This window comes from Tympanuchus pallidicinctus, unplaced genomic scaffold (assembly GCF_026119805.1).
Source record: "Tympanuchus pallidicinctus isolate F22 unplaced genomic scaffold, pur_lepc_1.0 scaffold34, whole genome shotgun sequence".
Classification (NCBI taxonomy): Eukaryota; Metazoa; Chordata; class Aves; order Galliformes; family Phasianidae; genus Tympanuchus; species Tympanuchus pallidicinctus.
Window position 1 is genome coordinate 2,618,813 of NW_026294752.1, and position 25,596 is coordinate 2,644,408.

At 41.4% G+C, this 25,596-nt stretch overlaps 1 protein-coding gene across 3 annotated transcripts in view; it reads right to left on the reverse strand.

Annotated features, from left to right (window-relative positions):
- Window positions 1–25,596, reverse strand: part of EGFR (epidermal growth factor receptor) — a 152,815-nt gene that overhangs the window by 7,880 nt on the left and 119,339 nt on the right. For 2 of the 3 annotated variants that reach the window (XM_052698992.1, XM_052698994.1), the window contains exons 11-27: window positions 25,353–25,443; window positions 24,698–24,897; window positions 23,990–24,122; window positions 22,362–22,461; window positions 20,393–20,550; window positions 16,826–16,861; window positions 15,201–15,342; window positions 14,014–14,136; window positions 13,310–13,408; window positions 9,716–9,901; window positions 6,308–6,463; window positions 5,370–5,445; window positions 4,065–4,211; window positions 1,667–1,764; window positions 652–819; window positions 505–552; window positions 251–356 (exon numbers count right to left, since the gene is read on the reverse strand). In XM_052698992.1, coding sequence (XP_052554952.1) covers window positions 251–356; window positions 505–552; window positions 652–819; window positions 1,667–1,764; window positions 4,065–4,211; window positions 5,370–5,445; window positions 6,308–6,463; window positions 9,716–9,901; window positions 13,310–13,408; window positions 14,014–14,136; window positions 15,201–15,342; window positions 16,826–16,861; window positions 20,393–20,550; window positions 22,362–22,461; window positions 23,990–24,122; window positions 24,698–24,897; window positions 25,353–25,443 — 2,067 coding nt within the window. The remainder of the gene's footprint in view (window positions 1–250; window positions 357–504; window positions 553–651; window positions 820–1,666; window positions 1,765–4,064; window positions 4,212–5,369; window positions 5,446–6,307; window positions 6,464–9,715; window positions 9,902–13,309; window positions 13,409–14,013; window positions 14,137–15,200; window positions 15,343–16,825; window positions 16,862–20,392; window positions 20,551–22,361; window positions 22,462–23,989; window positions 24,123–24,697; window positions 24,898–25,352; window positions 25,444–25,596) is intronic. The other variant, XM_052698993.1, reaches the window with a different exon arrangement.

Genomic DNA, 25,596 nt, shown 5'->3' on the forward strand with positions numbered 1-25,596 from the left:
TGGGGAACTTGGCTCATGAAGGAGTGGAAATGAGAGGTGGCCAAAAGCAACCAGAAAAAGTTTAAGAACAGGATATGTGCATGCGTTTCCACTCTTGTTTACTGAGTAAAAGCAAAAGGTAGGAAACATTTGGACTGCTTCCTTTCTCTCAAAGAGTAAGGAAGACAGCTATATTCATGCAAGAGTCTTAACTGATCAAAAGGTTTGTGAGTGAATAGCCCTAGGATGGAAACATAGGAGAGGTACTTACCTGGAGCAGGCAGGAAGCCATCATCTATGCTCTCTTCCAAGAAATTACCTGTTGGGTCTGAGCTGTACCTCTGGACAAAGCTGTCTTCCCTCACAGGGTGCCCCTGCTAGGTTGGAAATGCAGAAATTCAGTATTACAGGGACTGTGTTGTAGAAGTTGACTTGCATAAGTGAGGTATAAAAGGGAGAGGGGGGTTCAATAGGAAAGTGGTCACACAGTGCTGCTACTCCTTTTTTACGAGTCATTCCACTTACCCCATTTCTGTCAATGCAGGTTGTAGCAGAATTGTTGCTAGTAGCGCTCTTTTGAAAAGGAGGAGAGAGAAAATACAGGTAGCATGAGAAACAGTTCACTCTCTCATTACTTCTTTTTTTTGTTTTCAGAGAGGAAAAGCTTCATACCAATGAACTCAGGAGAGGAGTCCGAGATGTAGATGGGCTGTTGAAAAAGCCCTGGTGTGGGACGAGATACTCATCTGCATCCACAATGTCTTCCATGTCCTCCTCCTCCATCAGGGTGCGATAAAACTTGGAATCTGTAGGGCTGGGCAAATGCATCCTTTCATCTCCCTGTGAGACAAATCAGAGTGAGAGAGGATTCCATTAAGTTGAATTCCTTCAAGCCCTCACTATCCATAGAATTTGGACTTGCGACGTCCATGCTGCTGTAAAATATCTGCATTTTTGTAACATCTTTTGAATATTTTGTAATATTCAAACTATTCCAACTCCGTTAGCCTTTCAGAACTTCAGTATGTTATTGGGCATAGACGGGGACCAGTGTTAAGAAAATATTGGTCTTGAAATTCTGTCTGTGGTTCTAGCTGAATGTGTTAAGACCTGGAAGGCAAGAACTGTCCTTAAATTATCAGCATGCGCTAGAAATTATTTGCAGTATACCTTCTCAACTCATGCTGTTACTGAATGTAAGTTCACATTCTGCCAAAAACAGCTGTGCTGTTTCCTCTTACCATCAGTGCCAGAGAGGATGTTCAAAATCTATTCTACAACTGCTCTTGTTTTCCTAAATGGCTTCTCTTTCCACATCATGTTTCAGCAAACATCACAGGAAATAATCCTTCACTGGCAAGGAGATAAACAGACCAACAGATTCTCTAAAACACAGAGCTCTGCCATTTCAGTCAGCTTTCACATCCTCATACCTATGCCATTTGTGTTGGATCTTTTAGCTTGAAGTAAATGTCAACATAAAAAAAATTTTGCTGTAGCACCCAGAAGTGGTATGGGCAGGATAAATCATTCTGCCTTGGAAGGAAGCAAAGCATGGGAACATTGGCCTGTGTGGCCTGGCATCTTTTGTGTGGAAAAATTGTCCAAACCAGGAATTTATTTTCCTATTCATCATTAATCATTCTGGACCCGATATTAAACGCCCATTGGACATGTTGTTCAGTACCTGTATAACAAGATAGCGGGGAGGGTCACGAGCCATTTTGGAGAACTCTGCAATCAGCTCACGAAACTTGGGCCGGCTGTCTGCGTCAATCATCCAGCCTGAAGGGACAGCAGGGAGAGCAGTGCACAATTGAAATTGTTTCGGCAATCAGACACAGAGTCTGAAATAAAGTGTAACAGCTAAAAGAGCAGTGCTATACATGGTAAGAAGAAAGCAGCTGCCTGTAAGAGATCACCATAAAAAATTAATTAACCAGACGCTAGCTGGTGCGAAGGTCAGCCTTTAAGAAGTACATCCTGGCAGTTTGGGAAGCATGAAGGAGGCAGTAAAATCCCAAGGCCAGATAAGCTGCAGCCTAAGCCTGTCCACTCTCTTCCTGGCTTGTCTCTGCTTGGACAGAAGGTCCTACAACATGATAGTAAGGAACAAGACCGGAGGACAGCTAATTGGGGCCAGTCTGGATCTTGAAGGAAGAGAAGCAAAGTATTTTCAGCAGAATCCTGCAGATATATGATAATTTGCCTATTCCTTACTGCACTGCTTCATGAAATCCTTGCAGAAGACCTGCAATTTTCTACCCCGTACCAGATATTTTCTAAAATTTACATCTACAAAATGTTTTGAAAGATTAACCATACCTAAGTTGTATTTAATTAGTATGTGAACTTTAACTACAGTTTAGGGTGTATCAATGATGGAAGAGATTTCTAATCTTGATACTGGTGGCTTTACATGTGAGATGACTTAAAAAATCCACACTTTCCGATATCAACTAACAGATGTGGTGATATATAGACACTTGTGTTTGAAATTAGAAGTAAGAAAGGTTAATCTTAGTATGTCTGAGAGAACTCATAAAAGCAGCTTATCCAAGGCAATGGAGGAGCAAAGTGACAATACGCCATCTGAAATCTGCACTGGACAAAATCTCATCAGTGCCAGTGGCTTTTTTGTCACATTGAAGATACTATGTGTGCTAAATTCTTCCAATGCAGTTTTTACCAATTAAGGAAATTCTTCTCACTTTAGGAGAAAGTGGACCTTTTGGAAGTATGCTGCTCTTGCAGAAGCAGCATCTACTGCTTCTGAATTTATCTTTTAATTGCATGTGTTTAAATATAGCTTAAGAAATTGTGTGTAATAACTTCCAACTTTTCAGTTTATATTCTCTGTTTATGAAAGGAGATGAATGGGAATCCCAAATTCTTTTAGACAAGAGGGCATGGCTTCAGCAATGTCTGCACTGCAACCTGTACACAAGGTCTGATCAGAGCAGTGAAAAATGTGCCACTGAGTCCTGTGGGACAAGGAAGGCTCAAACCCCACATTCGCATGCTCTTGCTTTTAAATTTAGTGCACTGGTATAAAAGAGGGTAATGACACTCCATTGGTAGTGTTTTATAAGCAAGAGGTACCCGACTGAGTGCCTGGAAAAACGCCTGCTTTCTAGCTCTAGCCTGGCTTTAAAGAAGGGCAGTGGAATGGAAATGCCAGGACTCAAAATCTCAGCATTTGGAGACACACTGTTGTGCAGAGCTTGTGAAGATCTGGGACAGGATTGCCAAAATCTGGTAGGGCTCAGGTGTCACCAGGGCTTAGCATTGCTGAGGAGGGACTTCCAGGAGAATGCTTATGGGTCTGAGCACTGCTGATGGATGCAGATGGACATGTCTGGATGTGGTTCCTTCTCACCACAGTGAGCACAGGATCAGACTCTCCTTGCAAAGTGCCTTTCCCAGCACAGCAATGCACAGGCTCTCCAGGCCTATCCAAAAGTGCTATGCTACAGGGTCGGTGTTGTAGCACAGCTTTTATTTCAGCAAAAGCTACAGTCTGTTCCAGTGAAAAGATCTTAAATGCCACCTGGTGGGCTGCCTCTCAGCATCCTCACAAACTCTACTGGCAGGGATGCAGCCTAATCTTGGCTTAGGAAGCAAGGTTACAATCTGACATTTTAGCAGCTGATAGATGAAAAAGGGGTTTGAGATTTAGAAGCCCTTCAGTGTGTCCTACCTGACAGCATATTACTGAACTAAGGCTGAGCCTGGAGAAGTCATTGTTAGTTTTATTTTCTAGGTGTTTAAAACCAAAGTATCAGGTCACATGGACGATGTTATACTGATTTATACTGCATGACATCTTAAAATAATTGACAACATCAGCCAGCAATGTGAATGGTGAAAAACCATTAGTTGGCTGAATTAGCAATTAACGAAATCGTGCCCTCTACTCCCACCTAAGGCATGAGGTGCAGGAATGCACCCTGTCACTGCTCTTTTCATGTAACCTAATTTCCATGCCATCACCAAGAATACAACATACAGAAATGCCTACATAATGAAGACAACCGTGCCACTTATTGGGCTTAGGAAAGCACCCACAAATCCACTGAACTCACATTTGACCATGATCATGTACACATCAATGGTACAAATGGGTGGCTGAGGCAGACGCTCGCCCTTCTCCAAGACAGAGGAGATTTCACTTGCAGGGATCCCATCGTAAGGCTTGGACCCAAATGTCATCAACTCCCAAACTGTCACACCTGCAGGGAAAGGAGAAGACAGTGACTGAAATTTGGAGGAAGCCGAGAGGCTTGCCTGGATGTGTTTGTTAATTGAGAGAAAAACACTGACAGATCCTCATCCAGGCAAAGCACTTTTTGCCATGATATTAAAGACATACACATTAATAAAACAGTTTGAAATCATCCTGCCTTCCTTTATTTCTTTTTAATTGCAACTAGTGTCTCAGTGTTGAACATCTCACAGACTTTCCAGCCCCACAGGAAAGAAAGGAAATACAGGTTACAGACTCCTGACTCAGCTTAGAAAGGGTACTGAAAAATGGAAGTTGTCTTTTTGTTTAAAACAGTCTCTTTGGAGACCAGCAAGAGCAGTTGTTGAAAGATGTGTAAACCATCTGCCTCAGTGTTGTTTGCTGATGACATACTCTGTGATGTAGCTATTGTGATTGTCCAGTAGCTTAGGATACAAAATAAAACTTCGGATGCCAAGATACATAAATGGATTAAGAGAACCAGAGACTGTACTTTTTCTAAATGGATACAGCGTCTGACATTTGTACTTAACTTCTTCCAGGAGTATGACACCATGGAGTGGAAATTTTGCAACAAGTTGCTCTGAAAATTTTCCTTTCAGCTCTTTTATCTCTTGTACAAAGTATAAAATGAATTATTTCAGTTGCTTTTCTTTCCTTGTTGTCCTCTCAGTACCCAGAGAGCACATCATACTCCTTGCCTTTTTGCAACTACTCTGAATCATTTTAGGCCACCGTGACAAAATAAGGTTATATCATCACCTCAGATAGTGCCAGAGGAGAAAGTGGAGTTACACTGACTGATGCTGACTGGCAGTGTGGCCAATGGTTTTATGTCCTCCCTCTCATTACACTGTTTGATTTTTGGTCTTCAGCAGTTCACCGTTTGGAGGAGTGCGGTCTCTCACGTGTAGCTCCTGTCAGGGAAGGGCTCACCATGTGGAAGCATACTCTGCAAAACTTCTTACACCTCACCACCGCTCAGTTCTGTGGGAATTTTACTTAGTGAATAGGTAATTTTGGCCCATTATTTAGGTTTAATCTCTCAATCTTCAGATAATAGGAAGAATAAAGAACTCTTTTCAATGTCATTGCAATTGTTCCAACACATCTACAAAAACTATAGCTATGTTTTCAAACTCACCATAACTCCAGACATCACTTTGATGAGTATAAATTCGGTGTAAAATTGACTCCAATGCCATCCATTTAATAGGAACCTAGGAAGATCCACAAATTAGCCGTAAGATGCTGAACCAAATTTTATCAGCAACCTTTACCACCAGGTGGTGTGTAAGTCAATGATTTGGTTGTAGAAGGGGGTCAAAAAACACAGTGAAACAACACAATTATTTGAGTGGAAAGCAGGCAAGTTCTGAGTCCCTTGTTACTGTTTTAATTTACTATGCTAAACCTGGAAAATTGTGAAATTTTTGAGGCTATTATAAATATCTCTCACAAGTTAGTTTTACCATATTTTTAACAGTTAAATTACTAATTTTTTAACTTTCTCCTGTTGTACCAGAATAGAAATCCAATCTCAGACAGTATGACACAGACTGATTTATGCTCATCTGATTTCCATTTATGGTTGCTGCAATATTTGCAAGCAGATTCTTGTTAATTTCTCAGCAGGACACATTCCCTTCATCAGCATGTAGTACAACATAAAGGCATGTTGAACCAAGCCTGACAGGTCTTTCTTCTGCTATAAACATACGGCATTCCCTTTCTCTTCACAGACTGCACTGTTTTATTGGTGTTGGCTCTGTGATGAATTCAGACATGCTTTCATTTTTATTGTTTTTTAAATAACCTTGTTTTTTTCCAGACATCCAGGGTGGGAATTTCAAAAGCCCTTGCTGCTCTGCAACCTCTGCTCCTACTGCAGTCACACTGGCCTGACGCTGCTCTGGCTGTGCTCAGCAGACTTCCACAGGCTTCAAAGGCAGCAAGCTGAGATTGCAGCTGAGTCTTCTGAAAAGCCCACTTCTTTTTTCCTATTTTTAACATGAAGACTCATGCATGAACACACGAACACACCGATAAACACGCCATGGTTCATCCTCTAGTGCCTTGTACCTTGCCTCCCTCTGCGTGATACTCCTTCTCATCAGCCCCAAGCAGCTTTGCCAGCCCAAAGTCTGTGATTTTCACATGTTGTGGAGTCTTAACAAGGACATTCCTGGCAGCAAGGTCACGGTGCACCAGGCGACGTTCCTCCAGGTAGTTCATTCCCTGCAAAACAACAGACTGGTGGTAAGCCTCTTGCTCACTTCGGGCTTTGATGCGCAAATAAGTCACCAAACTTCAGCTGCTCTATGGTAACTGTATACATACCACCATAAACATGTGGTAACACATTCCCCTTTCAGAAAGATTTGCTGTTTTGAATTTTGTGATGCTGATTGCAGGAGGAGGGCATGTACTACACAGAGGAGGAGGTAGTTACGTTACTGTCTTCTAGTAACCTTTCTGTGGGTCTGTATTCAAATGGAACCATGGAGATATAAGGGATGGTAGGAGGTATAGCAGGGGATGTGGTTCCTCTAGGACTTTGTTCAAGACATATAAAATCAGCACAGTACTGTCAAATGAGTGGGCAAACCCATCTTTCAGGTGTGGTTGTGCAACTCCTATGACCTCAAGGTAGCACAATATCTGGTGACCATCACCATCCTTATTCACACAGGCAAACCTCACTGGGAGAATCTAGACACAAACTGCCTGGGAGAAGAGTCCAAGCAAAAATAAATTCATTATTCAAAGCTGTCATTTCTGTGCCTTGTTACAATGAACTCTGCCTTTGCACAGATAGCAATTAGGCATCTCTGCAAACACAATAAAAGGAAAAAAGTTAAAAAACCCTCATGTAATCGCTGAGCTCAGAGTTGCACCTATTTTCAAGTCCTCTTTGTAAAGGCAAGTTCTTCTGGTTTCATTGCCATAGCATACGTGCTTTTTTGGTACAACTTCTCTCAAGGAAGAACAGACTTTTCTCTGGAGTGACTACAGATCTCTCAGACAGATAAAACTGCTAATTGTGCTGGTTTGATTTTTAAGGCATGATCCTAACATCTGCCTCTCTGACCATAGAGTTAATTCTTTGTTCCCTCAACTCCAATCTTGTGGTGCACGGAATTAAATAAAACCACGATTTCTAAGTTTCCTGTGAGATCCCTTCTAAAAACCACAATTATTCCCAGTCCATAGGTTTCTGCTGGCAGTAGATTACATGCTTGTATTTTTACAAAGACAGAATTCATTTAAAAAGTGCTTTTGGCCTACAGAATTAACACCAAAACGAGCAAAATTTGATGACAGGGCACTGGAGGGAGTAATTCCCTTCCATACTCCACTCCCATCCTAAAGCCCACTGTTAACCTGGACCACCAGTGAATCTTCCATTGCATTTTCTCAGCAGAACTTCACCCTTGTGCTTAGAGCTGCTTGTGTTGCCAAAACAAACCACCCAAACAGACTGGCACAAAGCCTCTGTGAGCATGCGTTTAATTATACAAATATGTCTTTAATGAGCAGAGTTCTTGAAAAAAAAATGAGCTACCAATAGAAAACTGACTATCTTAAAAAAATCACAAAATCTCACCCCGGTGGAGCAAACATTTCCTGCTAAGCATGTATTGCTGCAGAGTCTTATTAGGACTCAAAGCTACTGAAAAGCAGAATATCAGTTTCACACTAAGCTATTTAAGACTCTGGGACCCAAAGGACTTGTACACATGCATAAGCATACACCAAAGATGTTGAACTGCTCATGCAGAAAGTACAACAGATCTTTATTAGTGTTCAAGTCTCTGATTTAAGCCATTTTTTCATCATTAAGTGTGAGACTAATATGTTCAAAGAGACTTCAAAGTGTTTCTGCACATGGTGTGGATAGACTCATTTTGTCTGAAGGACATGGCTTAGTAAAATATAATGTTTGTGAAAGATACAAAGAGAAATTATTTCAAAGCTGTGAAAACAGAAACAAAAATAAACTTCGCAGTGAATTTGTTTCCTTCTGGTTAGTTTCCAGACACAAGTATATTGTTATAATTTTTCTCCCCATTTTCAGAGTCAGAGAAATTCAAAATACGGGGCATGACTTCATCAGCAGCAGAAACATCAGACACATCGGTGGGAAAAAGCCATATGCATTATTTACAAGCACTTTGAGGAGAACTTCAGTATGGAGCAACACAAAGGAGGATGCTGAAGGTCAAGCAACACTGGGAAGGGTAAAGGTTGCTATAGGTGAATGCTGAACTGATGTGAAGAGAATAAAAAAGAAGCAACTATTGTGGATGGTAACATTTCAGGCAAGCGCACAACAAATGGGGTGTTCTGAGGATCAGTCTGGGGACTGATTTTGACACCTCAAAAATGAATGAGGAAGAGGAAGAAAAGGAGGGAAATGTGGTTCATCATCCACAGGAAGAAAGACCAGGAGAAAGCAATAACTGGTTTCAAATGAAAGAGCAAGAGTCAGAATAATGGCAGCTCGCGTTACCGGTGGACACACAAACTAATTTGCTGTGGAGTGTGCTGTAAAAAATACACATAACTAGATGAAAAGTATGCACTGTATACTTCTGGTGGATACATTTCTGAAAGCAAACCATGGCCAGGAGAGCCTGAGATGTATACAAGGTCTCAAGGGACCAATAATGTGGTAAGTGTGTGGTTAACTTGGTATTACTGAAATGAGCAGCATTAAGGATCTAGACTTTGCAAATAATGCTTTCTCACAAAACAAGCCTTACACAAACTGCAGCTTGGTTTTGCCCCACTCTTACATACCGAACCATCTTTCACGCAGCATACTGCTGCTAAGGGCTGTACTTCAATCTCCTTTGCTTCTCTTCTCCTTAGTTCCACGCACAGGCAGATAACTAGTGCCAGGTGTGATAATGATGTTTATTTAGCACTGTGGCAATTTGATCATGCACCAACTCATTGTATCTGAATTGCAAAAATCCCTGTGGTGCCTGGAATGTCTTTGGTCACAGCCAGATGGTATTTATTAATCAGCAGTTTTGATCCCCAGACCACACAGATTTCAGCCTGAAAAGCCAGGGTCATTCTCCAGGGCATGCTAGAAGGTATATTTAACATTACTGTTTGCCTTGTGGCACAGCCCAAATAAATACGGTAACTTGAAGCAACATTTTGTTATGAGAATGACAGATTCTTTTCTCCGTCACAACTTAATTATATGACTGTTTCATCACTGGGTGATTAGTTTTCATTGGTGACAATATTATGCTGCCTAGGAGCAATTTGTTTGCTCAGTGGCTTGAAAATCATAAATTGTTTAAAACAAAGCGACGGCTTGGTGATGTGTATCAAGTTTCCAGGAACTATGGGGCATAGTGAAATACGGAGACCTGCGCAGACAGTTAAGTAAACAAACACATGATGTATTTCCTGATATCTCTGTCACAGCCTGGGTCTTAGCTGGCCCCAAAGCCAAGCCGGTCAACTTACCTTTGCAATCTGCACACACCAGTTGAGGAGGTACTGAGAGCCAATGTTGTCCTTGTGCTCTCGGATGTAGTCAAGGAGGCAGCCATAAGGCATGAGCTGGGTGATGAGCTGCACAGTAGAAGTGAGGCAGATTCCCAGCAAGCGGCACACATGAGGATTGTCAACACTAGCCATCACATAGGCTTCCTGAGAAGAAAAAAGGGAAGAAAGGGATGTGAAACACTCCCTTATGTACAACCAAAATATTTGTCTATGATATCAAGAAAATAGTTATACATTTTATGAAAAACTTAATAAAGCCTTTTGGGCTTGATTTTCATAAATACCTGAAAAACTCTTCTTTCAAGCCTGTACACCCTGAGTAAGGTAAACACGGTGCCTCTTCTTTGCTCTGTCTGCAGTTAAGAGACAAGAGAGGTCCCGAGAGGCTCTTGTAGCCTCTGGAAAAACTGAATACACCTTTTAACATGGACATGAGGGATAAGCCACTCAGACTTCACAGTTTTTTATGCAAAAACTACTTACAGATTAAAATTTAGGATTTGTATTTGTATTGAGATCCACTGTCAAGAGCCAGCTCAAAGAATGGTGTAGTGATGGACAGTGGGCTGAATATGAGCCAGCAGTGTGCCCAGGTGGCCAAGAAGGCCAATGGCATCCTGGCTTGGATCAGAAATGGTGAGCAGGACCAGGGAAGTCATCCTGCCCTGCACTCGGCACTGGTGAGGCCTCACCTTGAGTGCTGTGTTCAGTTTTGGGCATCTCAGTACAGAAAGGGCATGGAGGTGCTGGAGCAGGTGCAAAGAAGGGCAGCAAGGCTGGGGAAGAGCTTGAAGAATATGGCCTATGAGGAGAGACTGAAGGAACTGGGGCTGTTTGGTCTGGGGAAGAGGAGGCTGAGAGGAGACCTTACTGCTCTCTTCCAGTATCTGAAAGGTGATTGCAGCAGAGTGGGGCTGGTCTCTTCTCACTGGTGACAGGATGAGGGGAAATGGCCTCAAGTTGCACCAGGGGAGGTTTACATTGGATATCAGGAAACACTTCTTTATAAAAGGGTTGTTAAACACTGGAATAGGCTGCCCAGGGAGGTGGTTGACTCACCATCCCTAACTGTGTTTAAAAACCATTTGGATGTGGTGCTCAGGGACATGGTTTACTGGTAGGTTGTTAGAGTTAGGGTAGTGTGGTTAGGTTGTGCTTGGACTTGCTTTAAGGTCTTTTCCAACCTGAGCAATTCTATGAGTTATATACAATAGGGGAAAAAGCAAAGCTGAAGTTTTTTTTTAACTAACTTCCCATTTGATTTTGCAGTATTTTTGTTTTGGACATCTTAAAAGACCTTTGATTGAAAACTGATACAATTAAATAAATAAATGGGGATTTTTCAATGCAGTGAGCTTCTACGTCAGTATCTTAACTCAGTATCTAGAGTGCACCAACTAATCATCCCTTGAAAGTTTCAGCATTAAGTCAGCAGTCCCCAGAAACCTGAACTAATAGTCAATGCCCACAGAGCACTATTGTGGCAGGGAAAGAAGCAAATCTGCACTTTCTAAAAGCTTAAGAAATGAAATACCACAGCAGTAAACTCACCACCTAACAAGCTTTCCACAGACGTCATATAGCTGTGTAGCTGGTAAGAACTATTATTAAACAAAGATATTATAGCAATGACGTTCAAGAAATAAACAATCCCAATTCTTAAGCAATACATTCTGTCCCTGGAATTGTTGTATGACATGCCAGCCTAAACAAAACATGACATAACGCCATTTCTTCAGAGGTGCTAAGTCTGCATTTGGTTTCTTTGTTTAAGAGCCAATGGGATGCAAGTGGCCTCCAGGCAGCCAGTGTGAAGATGATCTCCAGCAGAACTCAAATTAAGGGATCCTCAACCTCCTGCAGAATGTGAGCAGGTAACCGAAAAACTATATTTTGTCAAGGAGAATGCTGAGTAAGGCAGCTTGAGGAAAGACAAAAAAAGAATACAATATGCTCTTTAATTACGTAAACATTTACGATTTTAAGACAATCTTGTGAATTTACTATGATGCTTAGATGGAAGCAGAGAGCAAAATACGCTAATCTCAGGAGGCCTCAAAACCCAGCAGCAATGATGATTAAGGGCGTCTTTTCCTAGTGTTGCTTCCTGTTGGGATTCAGCTCCGTGCTGTATTAATTTCTGCAGGGGGAAAAGAAATCTGCAGGCTCAGAGCTGCTTTCTGCCCATCTGCCACACAGCCCCTGCTGGGCTGGCTTGGGGCAGAGCAGGGAAGCTGGAGGCGTGGAGTTGGCATTCGGCCACACAGCTTTCAGAGAGCTCCCAGATTTGGTAATAGGGAAATAGGGCCACGGCCTCCTCAAAGGGAGCAGAGGGGAGCTATTGCACATCCAGCATCCCTCCAAGTAGTCGTAGACATTAAAGTGAGCCTTTGTTTCAACTGTTTATCTTGGAAGTCTCTGTGTATGCTCTGACCTGCTCCAAGTATGCTTGGTATTCAACAACAATCTTCTGAATTAGCCCTACCCTAATAAAGTCAGCGAGAGCTTGTATGGATTACAGGAACTAAAGCTGATGAGCTGGTTTGATTGTCATTATCTCTGATGTTTCAGTGACCTTAAAATATTGGTTGTGTAGCAAAAGGAAAAAAGCTTTTGGAATCATCTTTCTGACTTCTTTCAACAGAAAGTATTTTGATACCACCAAAGAGCATGCAGTGCACGCATGTACCAAATGTATCATTTGGGCATATGGCTCTGCTGAAGGCAGGATGTGGTGCCACAGGCTTATAAATTAACTTTTCCTTCACTATACAGGAATTTGACACAGTTCAATTTGTGAAAACTGTGTTGTGCTCCTTATCACTGTGAAACAGCCCCTGGAAGGCCCATGCAGGAGGAAATTGGCCTACTCTGAATGCAGTGGAGCAGTAGCAGGACCCATGGGGGTCTGGGACTTGGAAAAGCATAAGACTGGCCTGGGGGCAAAGGGTCTGTGCTGCTTGTGTCTTGTCCAATGGCTTAGGGGAAACAAGTGGTTTCTCCCCATGGGATAATGCTAGGAAGCTTGTTCCAGAAGTCCAGAGACAAAATCTGGAAGACAATTTCCAGATCATAGTTGTTTAGCCATGGCTGTCAGCAGCTCCTGGGGACCTGGCAAGGTCTAACAGAGATCTCAGTCATCTGAGAATTGCTGATCTTTGTCCCTCTGAAAGCATATGAGAAACAGTGCCTCAAAACAGCCTTTTCCCTGTTTTGTGAAATTGCAAGTCTTATCCGAGTAAGAAAGTAAAATTCCCAAGCTTCTTTCAGGAAGTGAGACAATTTTTCACTTTTCATGGCTGAGAAACTAGCTGGGAATTTTTCTTTGTGGATTAACAGTTAACTTATTCCTTTATAACTAAGCAACCATGTGACAACAATCTGCAATGTCAGGATTCAAAACAGTTGCATTATGACCGCAATTTTATATGAAGAATTCTGGCTGGGATGTTAAATATTTCTTGCCAGCCAATGTTCCAAAATCCCTTTAGCTGCTAAAGGGGAAAATCCACAGTCCACTGTCAACTTGGCAAAACAAATATGAACACTTACATCAAGTATTTCCTTGTTGGCTTTTGGTGATGTAGCCTCTCTCAATTCTTTAATAGCAACAGGAATTTTAACCTTTTCCCCTTCTGGGATCCAAAGTCCCTACCAAAAAGAAGAACAAAGAATTACTCAGATCTTATGCCTAACAATTTCATTCTCACAATTATGTACACGTTTTACATCTTCTGAGTAGACTTAAATATTCTGAGCAATGGGAAAGCAAAGCAAATAACAAAAAATTTGACAATCAATATGCAAAAAGTCATTATGTCTTGCGGGTATTAAAAGAATCCTGTCAGTGGAATGACATTTCATTTTTTGTTACTTCTACCGTATTTTTATGAAAAAAAATACAAAAAAACTCCATGTTAATTACCTGTATGGATAGCCCAAGACATGCATAAGGAACACCTTACTTGGATAGAAATCTAATTAATTAGCACATTGTGGCGTCTGCAATAGGAAAAGCTGGCCACTTCCAGTTTATAAATCACTGGTTCAGCAACACACAAAAAAATCCCATGTTATCAAATTAATAAATGTGTTAATGACAATTTTAGTAGTATCTCCGCCAGTTCAACACATACAAGTTATGAAAGTGAAAAAAATCTACAACAGTAACCTCAGCTCTCAATTCACGCTCTGTTTGGGTGGCTTTCCCGTGTGGGAACAAGACAAAGAGGGGAAGAGAAACATTGTGATCTTACCTTATAAACAGTGCCAAAAGCTCCAGAACCCAAAACTTTGACCTTTTTAAATTCTGTTTCCTTTAAAATTCTCAGGTGGGCCTGGTTTGGTGCCTCCCCACTGGGTGTCAGCGGTTCGACAAGCTGGTGCAGACAGAAGAACAAGGCTTTAGAAGGACGCAGGTTGGGGTACAGCAAGCAGCACAATTTGGGAAGGAAATTAATCCTACATTTAAATAATGAACATATTATTCCAGCTGAAATTTATGTGAGGGCAGTTCTGCTCTGACTTACAGCAATAAATATCTAGAGTTGTTCCAAATTTCAGAGGTAAAATAAATCAAAATAAGCTCCACTACACCATTTCTGTTCACTGAAATTGAGCAGAATAGCAGCTGCCATTTTGAAGGAAAATGAAGGAATACTGCTGTTCAAATGAAGACTTAGACATAAAAGACTTAAAAAATATGGCACAAAGAACAGTGCAATTACCACAGATCTTAAATAAGATTATTTTTTTCAACTTGCATATAAATTATAAAAATGTTTAAAGTAATGTGCAAGAACCACCTGCAACCTTTCAGGTTTGCTCTTGTTTAATTAGATGAAATTCCCATGGTACTGGAAGTAGCTCCCCCAGACCACTGCATTTAAAAACAACAGTTTAAACTCTGAGCACAATCATTGTATAAATCGAAAAGGAAATGTTGAATTGACTGTTAAAATTTGATCTAAGCCTTGTTGCAAACAGCAGCAATGGCCTCCAAACAGAAATATTTAACACTTGTTTTGATATGTAAGTCAGTTTTTTCCCTTTGTTGATTTTCTTTTGTTGCCACTTGGCTTCTCAGGAGGGAGAAATGACTCAGTGCTGTGGGTTTACATGGCAAGCATATTACACATCACCCCTCAGGCAGTCTTTTCCTCGAGTAGCAATTTTCAGTGATTGCCACTGAGATTTATACATCTAAATCCCTATGGCTTTGGAAAATTTGGAAAATATCCACAGAGATCAGACTTAAGATTAAACGAGAAGGTGTTAGGTGCCCACTGCCTCTTTTCCAATGAGTGTGGCAGATTCCACGGCAGCCAAGCCTGGGCTTATTGAATTACGAGGCAGATCCCAGTGCTGCAGCTCTCAGGTTTAAGGTGGTCCGGCTCCATTGCCCTCAGGAAAGCAGGCAGGGTTGGCAGTTGGCAGTGCTCACCTCCCTCTCTTGCAGCAGCCTGCGCAGCGTGCGCTTCCGCACGATGTGACGTCGCCGCAGGTACAGGCCGATGCCCAAACCAACCACAACCAAGCACAGGAGTCCTCCGACAACACCAGCCGCAATGGATGGAGTTTTGGAGCTGCCGGGCACCAGAGATGCAGAAAGAGAAGAAAATGCTTAGGTGTGTGATTCAGGAAAAACCTGCAGAGGTTGCATATACATTTCTGATTTTTGATTGGACACCTCCCTACAACAATTTGACATTTTGGGAGTCTAGTGTAACTGTATTTTTAAGTTCCTCACCCAGCCTTTGTGTTTATTGATCGCCAGGGAATAGTGAAAAATCAAAAGAACTGAGCTGATTTGAGACCATCTGTACTTCTACTGTGCTTTGCACTGGAGATTTCTTCTCCACTGCTCTGCCATCTCCTCCTCTTGCAGATGATTGTTTTTCTGTATCTCCCATTTCTGTGCTGTTTGCTTTTGTAGTTGTCTTTCCATATTTGCAAAGCAACCTTTAATAAACCAATTTTCTCAGGAAAAAAGTGCTCCTATAGCCAAGTGCTGAACCTTGCAGAGATGGGTCTGCTTGTTTACCCTGGTGATTTTAACATCACAAAGCAGGAGGGAAAAGAGAAAGCTCTCCATGTAGATGAGGTACTTACAGGTTTGTATACATACAGGTAAAGTGATATCAAGAAGGCATACACAGCTGTAATACCGTTGATGAAGCTGACAGCAGTATTTATATCATCACTGTGAGAGTGCATGATGCATGGGTCACGATGTACTTCAAATTATCTGCCCTTCTCCCCAGGTACAAAATGACTGAGGCTGGGTAGCGTGTGAACAATCTGTGTTGCATGTACTGATAGCTGCCTATTTATAAGAGTCCAGCTGGTTTCAGACTTAAATTGAAAAGAAGAACCTGTATCCCAAGGTTGCCTATTGGTCTGTACTTGGAAATCCATCAGATTTCCTTGGGGATTACTACTAAAAAAGGTCATATTTTAACAGTATTTTTAAGCTGGTTTTGTCTTGCCATAGCATAACATAATTGTCAGAAACTAAATTCCTCTCTTAGTCCGAGAAACCTGTTAACTTCTTGCATGTTCTTGAGCAAGATAAGAGGCCAAACAATGCAAAATAAGATCTCATGAGAAGAATGAATGTCTATTTTTGCATGGAGAGGCTGAAGATGTAGAGGTTCCAGACTGGAGAAGCCCCCATGTTCTCTGCAATTACGTCCCTATAATGCAGGGAATTAACTACATCAGTTCTAAACACATATCTTTCTGCCTCTAAACCATTAGCCTTTTTTTTTTCCAGCTTCCTCCTTTTCCTTTCCAGTATCAGAACCCAGGTCTCATCTTGATCTTTCTTTTGACAAGTAAGCAGAACAAGTTTTGGAATCTTGTGCCAGTAGGAGCAGTTCTTAATTACTTAGTCATTTTCGTAGTTTTTCTATATATTTGTATGAGGTCATTTCCTCATACAAATCTGAAACAGGACTTTACCAAGCTTCAGCCTAATGTTACAGCATCCAGCAGACACTGCAGAAATGTAGACACACATGCATTCTTTCAAACTCTGTTGTAAATTATAGCAGATGGAATACTCACCCATTTGGACATCCTTCAAGACCTGGTCCTTTGCACCTGTAAAAACAAATGAGTGCTACTAACATGTTAGCTCTAGCATACCTACTCCTATAATTCCAACTAAGAAGAGTGCTACTGATGGAAATTTTATGTTTTAGAGCAGTACAAGCACAAACACAGGTATTTATAATAATCACACACTCTAACATCACACAATGGCCCTGCTCCAGAACCTTTTACACAGAGGTATAATTATGCTATGTAACCATTATAAAGAATATTTTAAAACATCTTTTTATGTGTTAGAGTGGGGAGAGAACACAGATACACAGATTTCAAATGGGTCTGGATTCCCTGCTTCTTTATTTTGAATATATTTCTGTGGTTTCTACATGTGCTGTCCTATCCACCAGCTTCAAAAGAACTGATCAGCTTGCTTAGACTCAGAGGCCACAAAAATAAACAGCCATGGAGACAGCTGTGTGATAGACAGTGTGCTATCAGCAGTGCTCTGGTTCTATGTGGTCATTTGTTCTAGCAAAGAAGGGCTCAGGGCTGACTGAAGAGGAATACAAGATGATAGAAAGCTACAAGGAAATGCACAGCTGCAGATCCTTCTGTATTATCCCAGTGTCCTGAGAAGCTAAGGATTCCCATTTCCAGACTTAATGGAAAACTTCGGTAGCAGATACATGCTTGCATCAGAAAACAGGATTTGACAGCACTCCCTTTGACTACAGTGTCCATGATATTTTTCTTTCAGAATCTCAGATCTTGTGCCACTGGTAATGTAAAAAGGTATGACAGCTATCCAAAGAGCCAGAAACTCTACTAGCAAGTCATTCTCCCTGCATTTGAATTTAAAAGGTCCAAAATTCATTTTGGCAGGCTTCATATAAAAAAACAACATGGATGAAAACACAGTGACTGCATTCACATTGTGCTCTAACAGGCTTGAGGGGCACTGTGCATTCCCTAAGTGCTGCTGGGCTACAAGATGTATGCTCTTCATAGGAACTGTGGTCTTTGTGGTGCCTGCTGAGGAAGGAGAGCATTACAGAGGAGATTACATCATCTCTGAAAAACAGAGCACAGCAAGGAGAGAGTTCAGCTTGTGGTATCTGCTCTCTGTGCTGACTTAAGGTCCATCATACCAAAGCAGCTACAGAGGAGGTCATGCATGTGTTAAGGAGCAAACCTGTTCCAGGAAGAGTGCTCTGAGTTCCCTCTTACTGAGAAGAGGAAACAGAAAAAATTCAAAATGGCAGGTGGAGCTGAAGATTTTATTTCATGGAGTGACCTAGGTCTAGGGGGGTAAGGAGGGGAAGCAAGTACTCATTTTATTGTGTTTTTGTTTATTTGTTTGGTTTCATTACTCTGATCTTCCCCCATGTATTTGACTTGTTCAGAGGCCAACACAGTGTTCCAAGACCCAGCATCTGGAAGGTCTTGTGAGTTCACTGGTCTCCCATGCAAGAATGTGCATCCTGGTGTCCTGGACATACTGGAAGTACTGTGCATACTGGTTCCTGGATCCTGGGAGTCCTCTTTGTTAGCATTCCCTGTCTGCCTACAGCTTGTTTTGTTTGCTTAGTTGTGTAACTAAACAAAGCGAGGCTGCACATGCAGAGCAGAATCACCAGCTTGCCTGTGGTCACAGGAGATGTATCTCACTTTCTACGGGGCTTATTTCTTTGGGCACTTAAAAGAAAAGTGATTTAGAATCCAAGATCTCAGCCTATCACACTCTATCAGTCACTTGGATGTGAATTTCTATATGCTAATGTAACAAAGCATGTGCAACTTCTCCTGTTTGGTATATGAAATAAAAAAACACTCTTGCATTATTCCAGAATGTGACCATAGTCCTCCAAGTTAATTCTTTCTAAAAATTCTGTTTTTCATGCTACTCTATTATAGCAAAGCCTGCATGCGCTTCCTAACAGCAAAAAAAATAGTACCTGAAGTCTGAGGAATGACTGACTAGTTATTTTTCTAGGCCAGAACGTGGAGGGAAAAGAGGGGTAAATTTTCATCTGTGCTCTTTTTTTTTTAAGGAAAGTATTTCCCACACAAATCCATCAATATTAAGTCTGGTGGGATAAAGTTAAAAGGCGTTTGGGAATAAAATGACAGATCAGCGTATGTTTTTCAAATCCCATGTAATTTTCTGATTCATTTCACAAGTCAAAGAAGAAATAAAGACTATGACACGTATCTATCCAATACTAAGTATAACCATCTTTCTTAATGTGGAATTTTATGATGACATCCAAATGAGAAATAAACTGCCTCAAGATCTTATGGCTGTACTGGGTGGAATCTAGCAGCAGTTGTAGTCTCTGAAATATTTCTCTACTTTTTGCAAAATTTGTGCTCTGTACAATCCCTGAAAGTGTTACATCCTGAACTCAGCATTTCCTCTCTCCATGTACATATTCCTTGTCCTGATTCAGACACAGTTATAGATTTCCCAAATCCATCAATATTTGAATGACTTTCTCCTCGACCCACAGATCCTCATTTGATGTAATGCAGACACACTGCTATGATTTATGGCCTTTCAGAGGGGACTGTGTTTTAACAGCCAAAGTTACTTCAAAATCATAAAAGAAATGGAAAACCATTGGGCTTTTCAAAGCCTTACAAGAATTTTCCTCCACCTTTTCTTTGTCATTAACCTTTAGAACATGACAAAGGCATTGAATGTGAACTGTGCAGCTGCAAGCTTCCTTATCAGACCTCACTTTCTCACCCACCCCTAGAGCTCCCTGGTATTTAACATAAGGACCAATAAGACACAGCACTGGTGAAGACTCTTGAGGCAGGACTCATCATCTAGTCCTAGTAATTACAGTTGTGCTGTCCCCCTTTCTTCCACTTCACTGAATGTGGCTGATTTTGATTCTCATAATCCATGAGAAAATCAGATCCCTCACCATGGAGCAGAATAATCAAGCTGGTGTGTTTTGTTAGTTGCTGGAGATACAAACTGAGTAATTCCAGGGCTTTTGGGTCATTGCTCTCTTTAATGGAGCATATATTCCTAGCTATAGAAGCAGAGCAGAAGAAAGCTGGTGTACAAAATTCCCAAACAGTCACAAGAGAAACAGGGGAGAAGAACTCTGGGATGTGCTAGGATGTGGAAAGTAAAAGGGGAAGAAAATCACTGTGGTACGCCCACTGGAATTTCCCTCCCAAAAAATCAAAGGTGCCCCAGGAGCTCAGCATCCACCAGATGTCACTGATGCTCCTCCCAAAAACAGAGGACCTTGTGCCCAGCCAGGTGGAAAAAAAAAAGTGCACCACTAGTGCAAAGCTCTGTAAAATACCAGAAAGTAAGCAAACAACCCTGTTTTAAATGACCCAGATCCTTCTGTGTAAAGAAGTGCAACTGAACTTTTCCTATTTACAAAGTCCACTGCACTTTGCTTACATTACCTGTGTATGCCTGACCTCTTTCACTTCCTGCTATTTTTTGTTCCTGGTGTTTTGAAATGGGACCAGTCAGGAAGGGAGAAAGCCTGAAACAAGCTGTTCTTATGCTTCTCACTTCTTCCTCTCCATTCAGAGCATGGTTTCACTCACCCTCGTGTACAGTTTGGATGGCAGAGCTGGCAAACAGCATTGGCATCTGCATACTTCCAGACGAGGGTGTCATTCTCACCCAGCACCCCTGCGGGGCAGGTCTTCACACAGTGGGGACCATCTATAAAATGGGCACACTTCACACAGTGGTCTGGGCCCTGCAAAGAAGAAAAGAAACAACTCATCTACGATTTCCTTATGCTCCTCCAGGAAGAAACGTAGAACATAAAATCTGTGCATTCAACTGTGGAACATCTTCAGCATTTTGTGATTTCATTACCCTGCTTCATTACCTGAAATACTTACGAGTTTTTGCTCTTGTAGGATGGACTGTACAAAGGGCAATACCTGGTGTTTAAAGCTAATTCTTCCTCAAGTTGGGATTGTTGCTGCATAGTTCCTGCTGCCCTTTTTGTCTGCCCTCTGCCTGGTGGAAAAGCTCCCATTTTTTGTTTAAAATGGGGAACAATTTAATGAAACCACATTAAGGGGTAAGTTGAAAAGCAGGCCAAGCTATTTCCTGCTGCAGTCTACCATCACATGATTTAAAATGATGGCTGGCTCTGCTTATCTCTCTCTGAAGTACTGGCCCCAAATCGTTATTTCCCTGATTTCTCTGTGTTGAGAAGCACAGGAAATGGAAACTACCCAAGGATGCCATGCATTTTCTGCTTTGAATGGCATTTCATTTGCGTTTAAAGGCAATGCCTCTGGCCATTTTTGGCAGAGCTGTTTTTACTCAGACTGTGACAGCATCTGGAATGCTGTAAGTATTTTAAATCAGGGAAAACAGTAATTCTGGGTCAAATTCTACAGAAAAGACAAACCCACAAAAAACCCACGCCAGATCCACAATGTTTGTTTCAGTGGAATTACAGTAAGACATGCGATGTGAAGATTACTTTAATTACTGTAATATCTAAGGGCTAATATAATTGACTAATTACTAGATGCTGGGAAATATGGAACAAGGGGTGGCCACCACCTGAAGTAGTTTATAATGTTAATGGCATCCCTTAGGTGGTCTGAACTGGAAGGGAGGATGGAAATAGTTCACATTGCTGAGCAGTCACTCCTCAGACTGATGGGCAAGGGTCAAATACAGAGGCTGCGGGAGATGGCAAGAGGTGCTCTGAAGAAGCAAGTGATTTGATTTCAGTTAGTGAGAAAAGCTTATTGAGACAGAGGAAGATTAAGGAGAGAAACAGGTTTATCATTAAGACATGAATTTTATCTGATTAAAATTATTTTTCACAGTTGCCAAACTGAACATTTCATAACACATAAGTGTATTCTAAAAATTAAAGAAAAATTATATAAAAAACACTGAGAAAGATTCAGGACTGACTGCAAGACTGCAGCGTTTTGACTTTTGTAAAAGTATTTTGTGTAAGTATGAACATATATCTAACTGTATAAAGTAAGAAAATCCAATCATTTTGTTTTGAGTGCTTTTCTTTTATCATACTTTATGCCTACATTACTTTAACATTGGCTATAAACTTTAGCCTAGTTAGTTAAAAACAGTTTTAAGTAAAAACTGTATCCTGGGTATTTTTCAGTAAGCACTTTTTAAATCTCAGTTTTAACAGGTCTTTTCAAGATGCTGATCCACTATTTTAACAACTCTTTTCCTGCGAGCAAGGAAGTGTAATTTATTCATGCTAACTTGGCTGTTCAGTAATTACACATCCCCAAATTACTATATCTTCACTTATGTTTTCTTTGTGTGTGTTTTTTTCCACAAAGACACAAGAAAGAAAGACCCTACAATGCCTGTGACTATGAGGCTATGTGGATAACACATGTGATGGGGGAAAAACACATCCTAAAGTTCTCTCTCTTGGTTTTTTCCCCTCTCCCCCACCTGTGCCTGACTGTGGCAAAGAGTAAATGGGAATTCAAGATCATCCCATTATAACGAACTACAGCCCAAGGTACTGTTTTGCTAAGCCAGGTCTATCCTTACAGGTCCAGTGCAGGTTGCGTTGTATGCAGTGGAGTTCTGTACCAGACACTCTGAGTGGCAGGGGAGGCATTTGGAGTCCCTTTCAAACTCACGTGGCTCCCTGGAATAGAAGAAAAAAGAGAAATAATAAAGCCCCAGCTAATTAGTGAGGATTAAAATTTGTTCGTCTCTCCACCTCCTGTCTTTTCCAGCTTGAATCCATCAGGATGATTGCCCTGATACAAGAGAAGGTGTAGGGACCATCTTGCCTGATGTCAGCACACCAGGGGCACTTTCTCAGCTTACAGAGAGGTAAGGGAAAGGGAAATTTAGATGGCAGTGGAACACATGGCACTCCAGGCCACACACTACAAATGAGTTTATTTTCCATTTTAAGCTCATGACACAGAATGTTCTCAAAGATTTTCAGAAGCTTTTAAATGGTAGCGATGCAAAGAGAACAGCAAAATAATTTCAAGTGTTTCTAAAGCTTCAAATAATAATTAGGAAAGTTAAACAGCAATGCTCTGATAATTAAATTCATGCCCTCCCTACAACACACAATTAATCACTAAAATATGAAAGTTGGGAGCAGATGGTTTCAATAGCAATAAAGCTGTTCTCCTTCAAGTAATAGAGTTATTAATTAAACTACATCTACACATCACAGGACACAAAAAATGCCCAGATCTGCCCTTCAGATCATAAAAGCTGCTGGAGGGAATTCACTTATGAAAAAGACAGCTGCTGAATGGCAAGTTGATAGACAAATCATCATGGGCATGAGCATCCTGTCAAGTTCTTATTTAGCACTAAAGATTTTAGTAAGAAACAAAGGCAGAAGTGTTTACACCAGCAAATTTGTAGATGGCAAAGCATTAGTCTATTGTGCATTTCTGAAGATCAGCATATTTTTTGGTGCTAGCCATGCTTTCCCTGCCTATATCACATGCTGAACTAACTGAAAAAAAACAGCCACAGCCCTGATACAAAGACACTGGTATGCTTTCCTTGACTTGTGAAGAACTGAAGCAATATTTTGCCTCAAATTACTGCACCCAGTGCTCTGCAGATGGAGCCTATTTTTCCTTAACTGCAACACTGCACATTGGAGGGCAAGTTACTAATCTGGCTGGTGAGCAAGATCGCCCTGTCCCTTCACTGACAGCCGCAGAGCACACCAGGTATGCTCTGATCTAACGAAACGTGCTGCAGTTCAGCAAATCCAACACGTTGAGTATAACTAGGAGAGCCTTTGCAGCAAGGAAACCTGTGGGGAGTGGCTGTGTTTCTACAACTGCCTCTGTGGTTGATGGTGACAGCTATCTCTGACTCTTGCCTGATGCATTTAACATGACCGGCACAGACTGGCGATTTAAATTCCTTTGTACCGTTTGGGAAGGAAAGGCAGCACTTCACCTCCTTGACAGCTTCGCAGCAGGCCTGATGCTCAGGAGCAGTGGGTATGACCAATGCTGAGAACTGGCCTGAATTTTTCTCCATGCCTGAAAAAATCCCTGAATATATATCTTTTTTGCTCAGGCTAACACCTCTGCCAACACACCAAAATCCAAAGACCCTTCGTCTTGCTCACTTTCTAGCCACACGCATTCTAAAACCAAAACCCCCAAAGGCCCGCAGCCCCTTACCCTTGCAGGATGTTGCACTGTTTCACACACTCCTTCTGGCGACTGAAAAACCTGCAGGAAAAGCAGTGGAAAGGCCCTGGGCCCCAGCAGCCCACGTCCGAGCACAGCGGGTCACACACATGCCTGTCAGCAGCTGAGAAAAGAGAAACCATGAACTTCAGGGCAAGAGAAAGGACAGATACAGCATGGCAAATGACTTCATCCTGACAATCACTTTTTTTCAAACTATTCCAAAGCAGACACGAATCACCTTAGTAGAAGAGGAATAATCACAATTTTCCTAATTCCCAAAACTTGACTTCTGGCCTTTATTTTTGGAGCAAATTCTGGCCTTTCAAAATTAAAATGAGATCCACTGTGACCATGTACCAGACTTACAGTATAGCAAAACCAGTACCAGAGGAGACACTTTTCTGATGTGTAGCAAATTCACATTCTGGTTAAAAGAAATAAATAGATTTTGGCCCAGGAACCACTGCTGAGTGACTAACTTTATCAAACAAGCCTGATGTCTACAGCTGGCTTCTCTGTCCCTCACTGTATCCATAACAGGATGTATGATCACCATGAAGCCCATACCCCCTGTGGGACCAACTCCCTTTTCTCCTCACTGTCTTCTATAAAGCAGCATCTCTGATGAATTCTGCATTAATTGTTCTTCCAATTCATCAAGAGCATTTGCGAGGGCAGGAAAGCAGATTGACTTACTACAGTCATTTTTATTTCTGTTCTGTATTATTTTTGTTTTCTGACTCTGAGTAGCAAACAAGCTGCGCCAGTTCATGGTGTCAGCATAGCAGAGGTTCTTGTTCTTCATAATGGCAATGTCTCCATCACTTATTTCCTTGAGGGAGCGTAGCCCCAAGGACTGTATTTTCAAGTTAACAACAGCAAGGGAATACTGGCCACTGAAATGGACAAAAAGAAGACACATAAAAAAGAGAATTAGTAAGCAGGGTTGTACTTGGAGAAATAATCTTTTGGTATGTATTGCTGTGTAATCAATTTTTTCTAATGGGAATTTTAAACTAAATCTGGCAGGACACATGCACTCCATCAAATGAATGATGGGTAAGGATAGCAGTAGGCAGAGAAGCTATTTTGTGCTGGTCCAAAGCCACTCTTCCTCTCAGGGCAAACTCAAATGGGTGCTGGGTGCAGGCTCTAACAACAGTACAGAGTTGCGTATTTGATCTTACTCTACTGCTACCAAAATGGTGCTCAGCATCTTTCAGGCTATTTCCTGTTTTGCATGAGTTTTGTGACACCCGTATATCCCAGTGCTAGGCACCCTGGTATGTTCAGAGAAATGCAGCTCCCAGCAGAGCTCCTTTTAAGGCATCCTGGCACATCATTTACTTACTGCTGCTTGGTTCGGCCTCGGATAATCTCCAGATTTTCAAAAGCATAGAGATCAGTAGCATTATCAGGCCAGGCCTGAATCAACAGAAATCCTGAAATAAAGAAAAGAAGATTTAAAAAAAATAATAATAATGCAAACACAGTCAGTACTGGAGGTGAAATGTCCTTCTTGAGATTCTCTTCGGCCAGGAGAAGGCACTTGTGCTTTCCACGTGTTTTTCTGAGAATCTCAAAATTAAACATGA